The sequence below is a fragment of the Myxine glutinosa genome, chromosome 1 (genome assembly GCF_964187855.1).
Source record: "Myxine glutinosa chromosome 1, kmMyxGlut1.1, whole genome shotgun sequence".
NCBI lineage: Eukaryota > Metazoa > Chordata > Myxini > Myxiniformes > Myxinidae > Myxine > Myxine glutinosa.
Genome location: NC_136261.1, coordinates 136,035,666 through 136,053,781, shown reverse-complemented (window position 1 = coordinate 136,053,781; position 18,116 = coordinate 136,035,666). Strand labels below are relative to the sequence as shown.

At 43.8% G+C, this 18,116-nt stretch overlaps 2 protein-coding genes across 11 annotated transcripts in view; both read right to left on the bottom strand.

Annotated features, from left to right (window-relative positions):
• LOC137428864 (xylosyl- and glucuronyltransferase LARGE1) overlaps nt 1-18,116 on the bottom strand; it is a 659,931-nt gene that overhangs the window by 540,572 nt on the left and 101,243 nt on the right. The gene's annotated exons all lie outside the window — the stretch shown is intronic.
• Nucleotides 4,967-18,116, bottom strand: part of LOC144892185 (uncharacterized) — a 113,689-nt gene continuing 100,539 nt past the window's right edge. Inside the window, exon 2 of the mRNA XM_078777466.1 lies at nt 4,967-6,167. Within this exon, the coding sequence (XP_078633592.1) occupies nt 5,109-5,948 (840 nt within the window). The 5' untranslated portion in view covers nt 5,949-6,167 and the 3' untranslated portion in view covers nt 4,967-5,108. The remainder of the gene's footprint in view (nt 6,168-18,116) is intronic.

Genomic DNA, 18,116 nt, shown 5'->3' with positions numbered 1-18,116 from the left:
GATTTGAGGGTTTGCCATATACAGTCCTTTTGGAAAGAGATCAAGAGCAGAGAGTTTTGTCAGGATTGAAAGACGTATACCATGTAGTGTTTGGCGAGCTTGTGGTTTTATCAAGTGGCCAGTATTGTTGCAGTACTTTGTAAATGTGTGGGTTATTTTCAATTTTGCGGTGCTATTCTCCATGAAACACTTGTGGGAAGTAAAAAGTGTGCAATATCGGTTGATAAATAATTCAAATTTCTATGAAAGTCTATTAAATAGCACTTCTTCTTCTCTTCCCTTTATAAGGGGTGAGGACCAATGGTACCAAGCTTCTGCCCTGCCTTGACCACGATACTCCTGCACTTCTCTCTGTCCTAAGGCAACTCTCTCCTCTCTCCAAACACCCCAACCTTTTTAGTATCCTTCCTCACACAAACTTTCCATCTCAACCTCAATCTACCTCTTTTCCTCCTACCTTGATCACTCAACCTATCTGCTCTCTTTGCTGCATTCTCTCTTCCTCCATCTACACCAAGTGTCCAGCCTTCTTTAGCCAGCTTTTTACCAATCCCTCCATCAAGCTACATCTGGCAGAAAAACAAGCACAGAGCTCATCACCCATATAACACAATCCCTACCATGAAGCATGATGGTGGCAGCATCAGGCTATGGGGATGCTTTTCAGCAGCAGGAACTGGGAGTCTTGTAAGGATAGAGGGAGCAATTAATGGAGCCAAATACAGGCAAATCCTTGAGGAGAACCTGCTTCAGAGAGTAAAAGACCTTTGACTGCAGCAAAGACTTCCGTCCTAAGAGGACAATGACCCACAAGCATACAGCAAATGCAACACTGGAATGGCTTCAGAAAAAGAATGTGAAAGTCCTTGCATGGCCCAGCCAAAGCCCAGTATTGAATCCCATTGAGAATCTGTGGAAAGACTTGAAGATTGCCGTTCACCGACGCTCCCCATCCAACTTGACAGAGCTTTAGCAAATCTGCAAGTAAGAATGGGAGAAACTCCCCAAATCCAGATGTGCAAAGCTGATACAGATATTACCCAGAATATTCAAAGCTGTAATCACCGCCAAAGGCACTTCTATGAAGTATGATTCAGGTTAGCTGAAAACTTGTGTAAATTAGATATTTCTGTATTTTATTTTCAATTAATTTGTAGAAACTACTAAAAACATGTTTTCACTTTGTCATTATGGGGTATTTTGTGTGGATTGGTGACAAAAATGTTTCATTTACCGTATTTTCCGGTGTATCAACCGCGGTTTTTTACCGACGGGAAAACCCTAAAAAAGGGGGTGCGGTTGATACACAGCAACAGAAAAATTTGTGCATTGAAAAACTGTCATATCAACGGGACGTAATCTTTATATTACTTTGGGGTTGCGGGGATACAATGATGAATGATCGTCAATTAGGTTACTAAGGTAGGTTCAACGCCGATTACTGCTGCCAGTCAAAATACAAGAAAGTTTGAAGTTTGTAATATTTGATTTTTCTATGCGTGTTTGTGAAAATGTTTACTTTCACTAGTCCTCTTTGAATGACAGGTCACATAGTGAATAGAGTGTGCTAAATAAAGACAGGATTAAGTCACAAAACAAAAGTGTCAACATGGTAAACAGGATGTTTTGCATGGGACATTATGACGTACCTATTGTCTAACCAACGCCACGGTAAGGCCACATAAAAATAAAAAGTTGTTGAGCGTCCTTTTTTCTCAAAAGTTCGGGTAGGGAGGGAGGTTTTTATTTATATATTTTATATTTTTTTCCTACTTTCCATTGAGTTTTGTTGACATGGAAAAATATGAAATAAAGACTCCTTTCTCCTCAAAATGATTTTATTTCTTCATTCATCGGGTTCCATCCTGTGATCCGTGGCCGTGTCTGCAGCCAACACAAATTTGAGAAATGAGCCAAGAGTCTTTGTCACATCAGAAACTTTGCAAGCTGGTGAAACTTTCGTCATGTCAGTTTTACTGGGGCCGGCGAATACTTTGACAAAAGTACCGCGTGTATCGTCAGGCAATGGCTCCCTATCCCCATCATACTTGCCGTCTGAGAACTCTGCATAGAAGTCCGAGATTGTAACATCCAACTCGATATTGCACTCAAACCAGTCCTTCACCGTCTTGGAAGAGCCCTCACGGGCTATTGATGCGATCACAATAGGCATTTCAAGCCGATTCTAGCACGAATCAATCCAGATTTCAGCGGGAAAAATCTCACACAATAGCCGCCATGAATGGCCAACGTAAGATGGGTGAAGTTGCCCGAGGCACTTGCGACGCTCTGCGCAACACGCACTGCGCATGCGGTGCAGAACGGCGCCAAATTTGAATGTGAAAAGATCGTTTTTTATGATTTTTTTCAAAATAAAAAATAAAATAAGTTTCGGGTCGGGTGTGTTTCGTAGGGTCGGGCGGGGACGATCAACAACTCTTTTTTTTATCTGGCCTAACCTATTGAAGTCGGCTTTGATGCCGCCGCATGGGCTGGGCGAATGTATAAAACGGAGAGGTCAACGGGGAGTTTCACCATTCATTCTATCCTGTTCGAGCTATCAAGACCAAGATTCACCATTCGCTTCTATCCTGACCAAGACCAAGCTTCACCATTCGCTTCTATCCTGACCAAGACCACGAGATGGCACCGCGATCATTCACAGCAGCTTTCAAGCTCCGTGCCTGCAGGTTTGCAGAAGAGTTTAGTAATCGGGCGGCCGGCCGACACTTCGGAATCGACGAGTCCGTCATTAGACGCTGGCGGACTAACAAGCAGACGCTGGAGACGATGCCGAAGAAGAAGAAGGCGATGAGGGGCAAAGCAGCCCAGTGGCCGGCCTTGGAGGAGAGACTGCTAATGTGGGTGAGAGAGAAGCGAGCCGAGGGACACGCCATCGCGACACTAGCGTTGCGACTCCAGGCCCGACTCATCGCCAGGGAAACAGGGGTCGATGACTTCATGGCCAGTACGTCTTGGGCGTACAGGTTCATGGGTCGTCATGGCCTTTCCATTCGCCGGCGAACCCACATCGCACAGAGTCTCCCTGATGACATAGCAGAGAAGACTGCTAATTTTCAGAAGTTCGTGATCAAGTTCCGCAAGCAGCACGACTATCCCTTAAGCCGCATCGGCAACGCAGATCAGACGCCACTGACCTTCGATGTGCCTCGAGGGACCACCATCTCGGCCAAAGGTGACAAGTCGGTGTCCATCACTACAACGGGTCATGAGAAAGATCGTTTTATGGTTATGCTAGCGTGCACCGCTGATGGGGGGAAGCTGCCGCCGTATATCATCTTCAAGAGGAAGATGCTACCAAAGGATAAATTTCCTCCGGGTGTAATCGTTCGTGCCCAGGCCAAGGGGTGGATGGACCAAGCGCTGGTAGATGACTGGCTCCGCGTCGTGTGGGGGAGACGAGTTGGTGGGCTTTCGCGGCGAAGGAGCATGCTCGTCCTCGACGCCTTCCGTTGTCACAAGACAGAGGAGACCAAGTCAACGCTGAGGGGGCTCAACACTGATCTGGTGATGATCCCGGGTGGCATGACGTCGCTGCTGCAGCCGCTAGACGTTTCAGTCAACAAGCCGTTCAAAGACGGTCTGCGGCGCTGTTGGTCGGAGTGGATGCTGTCGGGGGACAAGACCTTCACCAAGACTGGGAGGATGAGGAAGATGGACCTCCCGACGATCTGTAGCTGGATACTGAAGGTCTGGGAGGAGTTGCCGGCAGCCATCATCGAGTGGGCCTTCCTCAAGTGCTGCATATCTAATGCCCTTGATGGCACTCAAGATGACATCATCTGGGAGGATGAAGTGGCAGTGCGCTGGTAGATGACTGCCAGCGCTGGTAGATATCCTCGACGATGGAGAAGAGGATAACGACGACGATGATCTCGCCTACCCAGACTCGGATGATGATCTTCGTAATGTCTTCCCTGAAGAAACAGATGACGAGGACTTCTTCGGATTTTAGAGACTAAACCCAACGGCCCTTTTCCGACGATGGAGAAGAGGATAACGACGACGAGGATCTCGCCTACCCCGACTCGGATTGGACTGAAGAAACGAATGACGAGGACTTCTTCGGATTTTAGAGACTAAACCCAACGACCCTTTTCAGGGCCCCATATTGGCAAGAAAGAATAATTATAATGTTTTTTAAAATTCTCTTTCAACTCATTTCATGTATTTTCACTCTTTCTCCGTCTTCAGTTTCTCTTTCCTTTCATCATATTTCGCTTTCCATTTTATTTAATTATTCTCTTCTCTTTTTTAAATTTTCCTGATTTTTTTAATTTATTTTTTCCCTCGAAAATCTGATTTAAAAAAAAAAAAATTTGAAGTCGAAAATCGGGGGTGCGGTTGATACACGGGTGCGGTTGAAAATACGGTAATCCATTTTTAATTCAGGCTGTAACACAGCAAAATGTGAAATAGTCAAGGGGTGTGAATACTTTCTGAAAGCACTGCAGTTTTGTCTTCAATCTTACAAGGTAGAAATAACAAGCCATAGGCTATTCAGTGGTATTGCCATGAATTTTGCAAAGTGTTCTTAGTTCCTCCTGACTCTTTTCTGCCATATTCCTGCCTTAAACAGCACTGAACAACCACTAATGGGTGGATCTGTTCAAAACATGCTGATGATTCAAAGGGTCGTTTTAGATTGGAAGTGTTTATGAATTCATCATCTACCCATGGAATATAAAAGCAAGTAAAAAATGAGAAACATGAAAAAAAAATTGGGGACACCCTGTAGGGGAAGGTGGGGCAAAATGGCACACTTAAGCTTTCTTTGAAATTTTATCCAAAATGATGCAGTATATCTGAAATCAGACAGTGTCTTTACAATCATTATTCCATTATAAATACACAAATTACTTGGTATTAGAATCAAATCAACCATTCACTGGTGAGAACCAAAGACCAAAAATGTGCTAAGTGGGCCATTTTGTACGTTGGGCAATATGGTCACCCCGTGGGGTAATATGGTCACCCCATTGAAAAACATAATAATTACCCTCAGAGTCACCAATCAAAACACTTTGAACCTGAAATAATATTTATTGTGAAAAATTACAGACTACAAGGTGAGATTATGCACATAATTAGGCACAAAAGTCACAGATGAAATTCACATCTTCTTCATCCACACCTGCACAACCATCATGGGCCCAAAGACGACAGACTGTGCACTTTATCCATCCTTCTCCTATCACACTATAACTTTCCCGGCAGAATAAGCACATTGTTCCATCATCATCCTCAGACTCGCTAGATTCTTCTGGTGCCGTAAATATAGCCCGTTTACCCTTCACTATCTTCTTTTTTGGCTTTTCTGCAACTTTCTTTTGCTTCTGAGGTTTTTTTTCAGCTCTCTGCTTTGCCTTCTCTGCCTTCTGTGCTTCCTGTCTTTTCTTTTCTTCAGCTGCATCAGCAAGTCGTTTCTTGTATGGGCTTGATGTTAAATGCTCTGACATTGACCTTTTTGATTGACGTGTTGTAGGCCTACCCTTAGCAGGAGTAGCCTTAGGTGGGGGACTGATTTGAAAGGGTGAAATGAACTCCCTACTGGTGCTTGCAACAGCAGGTCTTGGAACAGCAGCATGTCTTTGAGTGTTACCAATGGGTCTCACAGCATTTTCGGGGCCTCTTGCAGCATTACCATTAGGTGCAGGACCATCAACAGGTCTCACAGCATTTCCAGGGCCTCTCGCAGCGTTACCATTAGGTGCAGGACCATCAACAGGTCTCACAGCATTTGCAGGGCCTCTCGCAGCATTACCATTAGGTGCAGGACCATCAACAGGTCTCACAGCATTAACATCAGGTGCAGGACCACCAACAGGTCTCACAGCATCTTCAGGGCCTCTTGCAGCATTAACACCAGGAGCAGGAACATCAGCATCTCTATGGGCATCTTCAAGGGGTCTCTGGTTATCATCCATGGGTCTTGGTTCATTTTGGTTGAGGTCTGTAACTGTCGCTGGAGCAAACTCGTGATCTTGGAAGATGTTGCGGTTCACTGGGAAGATACCAGTTTTCCTAAACCCATTTGCTGCATTCTCGGCTGTAGCGGACTTGCGATATGCAGTCCCAAACAGGCTGGCCAGTTGAAATACTGTCACACATCGTCCCGGGTGCTGCCTCAACCACCTCTCCACCTCCTGCGTGTAATATGTAGATAGTGGCATGAATGAAGAAGCAATCGTGGGGCAATATGAAGCAAAAAGAAGCACCCTGCCCAATAGATGAACTTATATTTCAGTGCATAAAATGACATGGTATAAGTAGATATGTATAAGTTACATGCATGCATGCAGCCAGCCAGCCAGCCAGCATGCAAGCATGCATACATACAGACATACATACATACATACATATAGGGTAGGCCTACATGTATACATAGGCCTACATATTTGTAACAAAAATAAGAAACATGTATGGGGTAAAATGGCCCACTAAAGGGTAAAATGGTACCCCACGGGCCATTTTACCCCAGGGAAATGGACCGTTTTGCCCCATGAACGACCTCCATGAAAACCTGACATCATTGGAAACCACATGTACTGGGCAGAATGTTTCAAAGGTCAATTTTAGTGACTGACTTATACTCTAAAAGCATGCAGTAACACTAGGAAATATGAGTCACTCTGTCACCACAAACACAATTTTCTCACATACCTACCGATAGATCCTAGTAGGTGTCAAAATGTTGGATGGTTCAGCTCGAGTTCAAGACTGGATAGGGATGGCCACCATGTTGTTACTTTCTGCTAATCCACAAAGGAATGTTTTAACATGAACAGCCACAAGATGGCAGCAGCTGCTGGTGTAATATACCAAGGGGTCCATATGACCCAAGGGGTCCATTTTGTACCACTTTCCCCTATATAGTTTCCAACACACGATGTATCTAGACACAGCTTGATGCCTTCCTCGTCAGCTGGAATGTGTAAAACCCTGTCCTTTCGAGGCCTCTCCTAGTTTGATTTCCCACAGGGGGTCCCAGCTACTTTCCAAAAGTGTGCCACCATGAGGCATCAGGGAAGCATTCCGACACCTGTGCTTGGGGTCCAGATCCAGAAGAACACTGACTACCCGAAGCAAATGTATAACTGTAGTCTGACGCTTGATGAAATCCCAAGTATTCTTAAGTAATTGAGTGTTGATTGGGCTTCAAATTGCCTATGGCCGATATCAACAAACAAAACATGACATCTCTAACTAATGTCTTCACATGATAAATGTAGGCCAGCACACGTGGTACCTTTCATTAAAATGCCACACTTATGCTCACAAAGAAAGGTCAGCCCTACAACCAATACTTCTTTCACATATTCTGATAAAATGACTATATTTTGCCACTCATGTGTAAGAGCGATATTTGTCGGGAGGACAATGGGCTTATTAGGTCTTTTCACACGTTCCAACTGAAACCTCCAGGTAACTGCAAGGAAATTACTTCAGGATTTCCAGGATCTCGAAGATGGCTACACTCTCCCATGCTGGATCAACTGTTTCCGCTTAGCTCGTGACCAGCTCATTCTATCAAAATAATGCTGGGTGACCTCAGCCAACATACGTAATAACTGGCTATGCTACCACATGTTGCTAGGTGGAGTAGAAGACAGCTGGCCAGAATGTGTACCAAAGTTCCTCTCTTGCCCCAATGACTGTATGCATTGGACAGCCATTTTTACCTCCACCACCAAAGGTGGATGGAGGTTATGTTTTCACCGATGTCTGTCTGTCTGTTTGTTTGTCCGTTTGTGAACAAGATATGTCAAACAGTTGTAGATGGATTCGGACGAAATTTGGCAGACATGTAGTGTATGTGACAAGAACGAAATGATTAGATTTTGGTGAAGATCCGGATTCGGCTATTATAATTTTTTAAGTGATTCTTCACCATTGGGAGATAGGGCCAAAAACTATACATAGCAGGATATCTCAAAAAGTTAGGGATGGATTTGGAAAAAACTTGTTGGACAGGTTGTGTGTGTGTCAAGGAAGAAGCGATTCAATGTTGGTGAAGATCGGTATCCGGATCCGGCTAGTATAATTTGTTGAGTGATTCTTCACCATTGGGAGATTGGGCCAAAAACTATACATAGCCGGATATCTCAAAAAGTTGTGGACGGATTTGGACGAATCTTGTTGGACCGGTTGGGTGTCTGACAAGGAAGATTCAATTCGATTTTGGTGAAGATCTGAATATGGATTCGGATATGAATTATTTAAATTTTTAAGTGATTCTTCACCATTGGGAGATAGGGGCAAAACAGATACATAGGAGGATATCTCCAAAAGTTATGGATGAATTTGGACGAAACTTGGACAGGATGTGTGTGAGAAGGAATAATCGATTCAATTTTGGTGAAGATCCCGGATCCGGATACAGCTAGTCGGAGTTTTTAAGTGATTCTTCACCATTGAGTGATATTGCCAACCAGGCAGAGGTATGCTCTCTACTGAGTGCCGTTCTAGTTCTTCTTTGAAACACCGGCAGGAATTGGCAATAAGTTGTACACTGAACTAAGGAAAAGGCAATTTTTAGAGTTTACACCTTCCACAGGGAAGATGATGTCATCTCCCTCTCCATTTCAGATTGACACTTTGTTTTGGCTTTCTCCTGAAATTTACTGTCAGAACAGATCAGACTCTTTCTCTTCCTCCTATCTTTATAGCTCCTCAATAATAATCTCTTTCCTATCTCAAACAGCTTCCTTCAAACAACACATCTATTCTTCTGACATCCAAATCCTCTACAATGCTACCGCATCACACCAACAATCTACTTTAGCTCAGCTTTCTATTGATGTCTGGTGTTGGCTTCATAGTAAGGTGGCTGACTTAAGATCTCAGCCTCCTGAGTTTGAGCCCCTGTCATTCCATTAAAATAACACCAGGTGAGTTGACTCAGCCGGTCATCCTTCTGAGGTTAACAATCGGAACCAGCTTAACGGGAAGAATGAGGCATTTGAGTATCCTGCATCAGAGTGGCGACCCATCCAGGATTGTGCCCCATAGTCAAGAAAAACAGCTTTGGCAACCCGATGCATCTGAAGATGCGAAGGAGTGGTTCTTATTGTTATTCATCTGCTTATTATCGACTATTTGAATGACACCCCACTTCCTGTCTGCACAGACCACTTGCTATACCTCAATAATAAGTGGGTCAATGGAGTCTCTAAGCACAAGACAACAAGGCCTTGACAATCTTAAATTATTCGACCATTGATATGGTTGTTATCCAAATGTCACAGGTGGTGCAATACAGGGCAATATTGGTCAGGGTTATTGCTACAACTCGCCATATCCGTATGTGGTTGCCAACTTTCCTTTCCACCACAACGCTGGGCATTGCAATCATATAGACCTGAATGGGCCTGTGGGGCAATAGACCCAACTATTGTAAAATACCAAGCTCTGATACTCGCCTGGGAAGCCATTATTATCAATGACTGTTACATTTCATTGGCTTACTCCTAGACTTCTATGCCTTAGTGTCTATCAATGACGAACAAACAGGCCAAGACAGCGGGGCAATCATTGACCACCAGTAAAAGTAACAACCAGGAAAGGAAGAGAGAGAGGAGAAATACTAAAACCAGTAAATAAGAGGGTTGGGTTAGGAAGGGTTAATTGGGGGGTAATAGAGGTCATGGGTCGGGAAGGGAGATGACATGAGGTTGTCATGCACTGCCTGGTTGAAACCGTAGAGGGAAGAGCGGGAAAGAACAGCTCCTGGATGGCGATTCCGAAACCTGAACTTCATAAGCCACCAGCTTAGCATGTTTGCTAATCTGCTGGCTAACTTTCTTACACCATAATCCTCAGGTGTCACAGTAGCATAATGTCCTCCAGAAAGGTTATCATTGGTGGTAACAGCTGAATAGTTCCTAGCCACTCATTCAGCACTGTTCTTTATACTCTTTGCACCATAACGATCACAGAGAAGGGATGAAATGGTATATGTACTATAGCCGATAGTTATCCCAGCCTCAAGAGCACGGGATGTGGTAGAGTCGGCAATAGAAAATCTCATTAGATATCTCATTCACATACTGTCCAACCTTATTCCGATGAAACTTGGTGGAAAGGTTGAGCATGTGACAAGGAGGAATTGATTCAATTTTGGTGAAGATTCAAATTCGGATCTGGATATGAGAATTATTTAATTTTAAAATGATTCTTCACCATTGAGTGATGGGAGCAAAAACAATATGTAGCATGATATTTCAATAAGTTGTGGACGACTCATGGCAAAACTTGCTGGATGAGTTGGGTAAATGACAAGAACAGGCCGATCACATTTTGGTTCAGGTCAAGATCCAGATCCCACCTATCAGTGGGATACAAAACATAAACTGTTCAGCCTGGCGGAGGTATGCTCTCTACCGAGTTCCGTTCTAAATCTACCTGAAATTATTAAGAGCCGAGAAAGAATACGAGTCCCCACCGTGTGAAGCATTGCTGCGCACATGTTCTACAACTGGCCAGGGGATATATTATCCATCTCCTCATGCACCCACATTCTCTATTTAAGTCCACCAGGTCAAATACACGCCATAGTTCAGTTGAGCAGACCACATATTTTATATCAGGGAGTGGCACACCTCTTTCTGAGTCTATTTGTGTCTCACAAATGCATTTTGACCTCCTCTCTAGACACCCTCAAATAATTGCTTTCTCCCTCAGACTTGACCAAGCCACGATAGTTCTGAACGAGGTCTTCTTGCTTTCTCCTTTTCTCCTTACTTTTTAGGGCATTGTCTTCTTTGGATAGAGCAATCATCCTATTCTTGATGTCATCCATTAATACTAAAATGCCATCTTCATCTTGTGACACTGCAGCAATATACCTCTTCTTTAACTGTCTTTGATTCTCGCTTTACCTTTCTCCAACTAGTATTAGTTTTCTGAATTTGCCTGCCAACTCAATCTTTTCTTATTGATGCTGAAGCAGTAACAGCAGCATGCACACACTAAATTGGTGAAGGCGTTCATATTCATCTATGCGGGCCTTTTTGATAAGAGGTCAAATTTTTGGGGCAGTCTTCATATAGATGTTTAGAAAGTACAGGTAGTGGCCAAAATAAAATGAAACACCAATGTAAAATAACTTAATAGAGCATTAGACCACCAGTACGGCCTGTATGCACCATGGTAGATTCCACCAGCATCTGGACTTCTGTAGGAGTGAGGCGGAACCATTCTTCCACAAGAAAGTTAATGAACTCACGTCTGTTTGATGGAGGTGGAAAACGCCGTCTCAAGCGTCACTCCAGAATGTCTCATAAATGCTCAATTGGGTTCAGATGTGGTGATTGAGAAAAGCCATGACATGGACAACATCAGTGTCATGCTCATCAAACCATTGGGTGACCACACGTGTTCTGTTCATGGGGGCATTGGGAGGTCTCCTCCTGCAGCCATAATTATAGGCAACCAGGCCTGTGCAGCATTTTTATACATGAGCCTAAGCATTCTGGGATGTTATTTGCTCAATTAACAAATGGGCCTCACCTGTGTGGAAGCCATTGCTTGGTGTCCCTCATTTACTCAGGTGTTTCCATTTTTTATTCACTACTTAAAAGTCAACATTCAACAATCACACAACAAATAAACTACAGCTTTTTTCAACAGAAAACAATATGATAACCAATCGCAGCTATCCACGTACACGTGTATATACCTACACACATGCACAAGTACACAGGATTTGTTTTTTTTTGTTTGTTTTTTGTACAAAATCGAGGCTCGTGTAAGAGCTAATAAGGGTCATTCCTAAAGTTGAATGATCCTGCTTATATCTTTTTTATGTGGAAGTTCAAGTTAATTTCAAAATGCATGGCACTTGCACATTCTGTCTATTTTTAATCGGTCTGGTAATATCAAGTTTCTTACACAATTTTAGTTTCAGGATTTAAAATAATGGTTGGATTATAAATCCTGAAGACAATGTGCCAAGCTTCCAAGGATCTTTCACCTGGATCCAGTGCAGCAACCTGCTCCTTCACCATTTCTACAAGGCCGTACTACCACTGTGGTGGTCCATGTGTGATCTTGAATGCCTTTAGGGTTCCTCTAACCAAGTACACTTAGCCTGGTGTTGGCTTAGCGGTTTGGGTGCCGGCTTGGGATCCTGGGTTCAAATCCTGGCCGATCGCTGAATTAACACCAGGGGGGTTGACTCAGCCTGTCATCCTTCCGAGGTCAGCAAATTGACTAACAGTTCACTGGTAATTATTCCCTGTGTGTCGCAAGAGGCGACTAACAGGGTTGGCGGCAGGAAGGGCATCCGGCCATAAAACATTGCTTCAAAAAGGGGACCAAGGTGCCCAAAAGAGGCCGACCCCTGCTCTGTGGGGGAAAAATGGCCTCTAAAGGTGGTTCTAACCAAGCACACTGTGCCACTTTGAAAAATGCCAACACCCCCAAGGTACTGCTAATGTATCAAAGGCTGGATCAGCACCACCGGCCTTTAAGGTGCTATCATTGAAAACCTTTATTGTTTTACCATTGAAACAGACTATTGTAAGCATCTTATTCTGAGAACATTTTGAATGGACCTCATGCAATTAGGCAAAATAATACAGTATTGTATATGAAAATTAATAACTTTTTAGATTGTTTGTCATAACAGGGTTGGTAACCAATACTCATAATTATATATTTCTTGCTTTCATGCATGTGGTTAAAACAAGACTGCAGCAAATGAGATAACAGAGGGTGAAAGAGCAAGAAATTATGAAATTATAGGCAACAAAAAACATCCTGTTGTAATTTACAGCTGATTGGCTGAACGTGTATGGTGATGATTGCTGTGAAGGGCATTCATATTAAAGAGCACCTTGAGAGCAATAAGTATTTTGGTGAACAAGGCCTTTAAGAATTGTGTCCTTCACTAGCTTACATACACAACCTATAGCACAAACACAAATGGCCCAAAAAGGTTTCCACTCCAACAGGACAAGCACCTGTATGTAAAGGTGAAGAACACCTTGAGAAGTAATGTATCATTTTTGAGATATAGCTTACATTAAAGCTTAATTGAGTGTTATCAAAAGTCCAGGTGAAATTTGAACCATGCTCATATTTGCTTCAATTTTATTAATTTTTAATTATCACAACAATATCTTCAGCAAAGAGCGAGAGCTCCAAAATTAAATACCAACAACATCAACACTTGCCATTTCCAAACAAGCACTGAATTTAGTGCTTTACTGCATATTCTGATAAATATTCATAAGCTCCTTCCACTATTTGTTTTACATTCACTGTATTTCGTGAATAATCCATATTTTCCCCAACTGATATAATTCGAATTCTATGAGTATTAAAAAAAAAATTTTTTGTCACACAACAGTCAACCATGGGTTTTACTTTGCTAGTTATTGTCAGCATTGTTGCCAGGGATGACAATAGTTTTGTTACAGACCTTTAGGATAGATAGCTTGTGTACTCGCCTTTGAGGTGTCTCGTCCATGTTAGATTAACTGACCAAACGATTTTCTTTCATTGCACCACAAGGTTATGGGGTGGCATCATTGGCTGAGGGTGTGGCTGTGCCACTAACACAATGCCCCCTGAAGGTTATGGCAGGACTTTGAAATTTGGCCATGGTGCCAGTGATAGCTCACCTACTCTTTAAGGGCACATATCTATACATAATTACATATACATATATATATATATATATATATATATATATATATATATATATATATTGTTACGGACGCGGTTTAGATGTTATTTACCGAGCGGTGGTATTGCCGCGACCGAACAGTTATTCCCCGACTAGACCCCGATTCCACCCAGACGTTGACCAAATCACGCTATGCCAAATCAATGATGGAAAGGACACGACGACTGGGAAAGAGGAAACGACGCAAGGGGTACAGTTCTCAAGACCTCCGGAGGAGGGTATAATTACAGTGGTGGAGAAAAGGGGGTAGATTACACGGCAGAGTGAGGTAAAAGACACAGAAGAGATGGGCACTTAATTACCGTCTTATCTTATCCCAGACAGACCACAGACAAACGGAACAAGGCTGACTTACACAGGGATTGATGGCAGGGAGGGACAGGTAGTTCGATGGCACAAGGTGCACCTTGGCTCGGGGACAGGATAAAGCACGGTCCAGTCCAGAAGATGCGGGGAGGCCTCACAGCGCTCGGAGGGTACGTCTTGCTTGCTCCAAGCTAAGCGCGCATCTGACGTCACCTCCCTCTCCCTGCGCATGCTCAGCGGGGAGTGACACGCCCTCGGCTGGTTGGCTCCGCCCCACTGGGGCCGGTCCGCCGCTTCCATTGGGTGCGGGGGTTACCGGGCTCCGCCCTTGACGAGGAGCTGACAGGGAGCCCCTATTTGGTAACCCCGTCGAGCACATGTTCGATGGCGGCTCGTTGGGAAGGCTTGGTGCCCTCCCAACACCCCCTACCAACCAAGCCTGAGTGAGGACGCGCACTCCCTGCGCTCGTTGTCGTTGTTGTTGTTATTGTTGTTGTTGTTGTTGTTGAACTGTGAGGAAGAGCTGCGGGGTGGTATTGGGAGGTCCTAAACTTCCTAACGGTGCCATACAATCACATTCTGGTGCAACGAAGGGTCAGAATTAATGGAAACGAGTCCTTAACTGACACAGACTAAGAATAACTAGCAAGATGTCCTATAGTTGTCTTACATGAGATGCGGTGAACCTGGGCACGACATTTAATGGGGGAAATAGGGGGAGGTCGGGTCTACAGAGTGTTGTTTACAGAAAATGGGACTAGGGAATGGGGGATTGGGGATAGTTGGGAAGTATTGAGGAAATAGGGGAATATTTACAAGCGGATATGGATGGATGCAAATCCCATATCCGCAACAATATATATATATATATATATATATATATATATATACATATCTATACACACACATATATATGTATATATATATATATACATATCTATACACACACATATATATGTATATATATATATATACATATCTATACACACACATATATATGTATATATATATATATATATACACACACATATATATGTATGTATATATATATATATATATATATATATATATAGTTACGGTTTTTAGAACCTTCACATGTAAATTTAGTAGTAAATTCCCTTATAAATGACCCCTGTGTACATGTCCCCTTAATTGGCTGTTAATTAAAGATTGCACCTTAGTTAGTCCATGTACAACACGTAGGACACCTTAGGACCTCTCTATAGTTATGTCATTATTATGTGTTCCAGGTAAGGCTGTTTCCAATAGTTGACTCTACGTTGCATCAATCAAATAAGATAGGTCCCTTTCAGTGCCCCAATCGTCTCTTCAAAGTGCCAGTAAGGCGGCGTTCGTCGCCGTTGCATTGGGCTGTTTTTGGCGGCGTTCGTTGCCGTTGCATTGGGCTGTTTTCGTTGGCACCACACCCCAAAACTCCATTGCACACGAGGCCAAGATCGGAGAAGAAGGGGGGAGGAGCCACCGGATCACGGGCGTGGCACCACCTCATCATCAAAGGTAGAGTCAGAGAGCCCTTACCAACCAACCATCGCCGAGGTGAGCCCACCGGTAGGCGTTTCAGCGGGGCCGGTGGCTTGGTATGGCCAAGGCCAATAAAAGGGACGGCGATGGACTGCTTATGCAGATGAGTGAGGAAAGGCGATCAGATAAGAAGGAAGAGGCACTCGGCGAGTTCACTTGAGATGAGAAGGGGGTCACGCATCGCGAGCGAATGGTATTGAGAGAACGCATTGAGCGACTGAAGAGCGCATTGTTCACGGTTAATTGAACTGTTCGCTTATTACGTACGTGGCTGAGCCGCGAGGGATAACCGCCAAAGCCGGCCTACCGTTGCCCTGTGATAGTCCCGCACACGCCAAACGACACGCGGAGAGCTCCTGCCGTTTGGTTCATCTGTTTCGCGGTGCGAGTTGGGGACTGGAGAACGAGCTACCTGGACGCCATACCTGAACCATCTCCTCCAGCCATTCCTGACTGAAATTCCCATTTGTGTACGTGAGTTTGTGCTGTTTGTGTTGTCCGGGGTATAAGTAAGACTGTTTAAGGATTTGCGCTGTGTCGTCTTCTTCTTCTTCTTCTGTATATTGCTTTCGTTCCTTCTCTTTCTTTGGTTTTGTATAGTAATTAATAAATACCTGTTCCTCCTCTTACTTTGGTTTCTTTCTCGTCCGATCGTCTTCGTGTTTTCCCTATTGAGTAGCTGTGGCGCGATTTCGGCAGGACCACTTATAATCGGGTTTAGTCCTTTGTTAACGGCCCGCGTTGCAGCTCGCTTCGCTCGGCGCAATCCATCTATTACGCTGCGGCCCGGGCGGGAGTATTTCCTCGCGTACCGGAAGGCGCTGGTACTTAGGTCATAGGAAGAATTGGCCTACTACCCTATTCAGCGCTGACCGGGCGTGACATCATACCCCCAGGACCGGTTGGACGGCCAGCTTAACAAGACATGGGGATTACCCCCCCTTGCTAACGGGAGTGCCGTCCCCCGGATCCGTAACAATATATATATATATATATATATACGAGGTGTGTTCAAAAAGTATCCGACCTTTGTTCATAAAAAATACTCATATCCAGATACAACAAACTTATAATAATCTCCTTCAAAGTAGTCCCCTTGGGCTGCCACACACTTCTCCCAACGGTGCTGCCACTGTCGGAAGCAGCGCTGGAACGCCTCTTTTGGGATGGCGCGCAGCTGGTCCGTCGCATTCCGCATGATGTCTTCTCTGGACTGAAATCTGGTCCCTTTCAGGGGCATTTTCAGCTGGGATCGCTGTTCACAGTCTCCAGCATGTCCTGTGTGATCTCCAAACGGAGTTGCTTCTGCTCAATCGTTAGCAGCTTTGGTACGAACTTCGCTGAGATTCTCCTGAAGCCCAAATCCTCCTTCATAATGGAATGAACGGATCCATTGCTGACGCCCACCTCGTCTGCAAGTTCTCTGATCGTGATTCGACGATCCTGCATCACCTTTATCTGTGTGGTGCTCATTGCTTCGTCCCCGAAGGCCTGTTGAATCTTGCGGATTGTTTCCACTTGGGAATCGCCAAGCTTTACACAAAATTTGATGCAGTAGCGTTGTTCAAGTTTTTCCGTCATTTTGTCAAAAACGAAAATCCGACGGCGCTCACTTACACTTCTTCACTCATCGGCGGTCTGCCGTCGAATGACAGCTTCTGCAGGTGGGAAAAAATTCACGCGTGCGCATTAGGATCGCCTACATACGTGCACCAATCAACGCTTCCCTAGCTTCATTTGTTTACACACGACAACTAAAGGTCGGATACTTTTTGAACACACCTCATATATATATATATATATATATATATATATATATATATATATATATATATACAGTATATGTTTTTTGGGGGGGTTTTTAAGTGCCAAATAAATATTGTTGTGGTACGCATTTCATTTATGCACTGCAGTTCTCCAAATGGGGGCCCTCAGATATGTTTGGCGCCAGGCTCATAAAAGGTTAATCCAGCTCCGCTGTAAGATGAAGACTTCCATCAACATGGATGAACTTCCCTTCTCTTCTATTCAATGCAATTTGAGGCCATTGCACTCGAGTAAAAATAATAATAATTTCACCCCTTCATCTTATTTTTTATCTACCTCTGCTTCAACCAATGCATTCTCTGGTTTGCCAGTTTGTAATGTATTTCCCACTGGCCGTCCATTCCTCTTATTACATATGCAGCCCAATTCCTTTTCACTTATTTATTGTGACCAGAATGTCAAGCAAATCAAAATACAAGCAAAGAAAAATAGTCAGCAAATAAACTGCAATGAAACAGCTGAGGAACATAAATGGAAGAAAAAAACAGATGGAAGAAGCAAGCAATCTTGAGCAATAAAACTCAACACTGCACCTCAGAAAAAAAATAAACAAAGAAAACAATGACATTGTGCTGGCATAGTAGCAATCTATGAGGCGTAAACACGGAAGATGCAAAAAGAAAAAATAATAATGGTATGTTGAGGTGGATGTACACCATACTCTTTGCAGAGCGTTGGTGTTACCGAAGCAGTTTCTTGGCAAGGGTATTAATGGGTGTTTGCCATT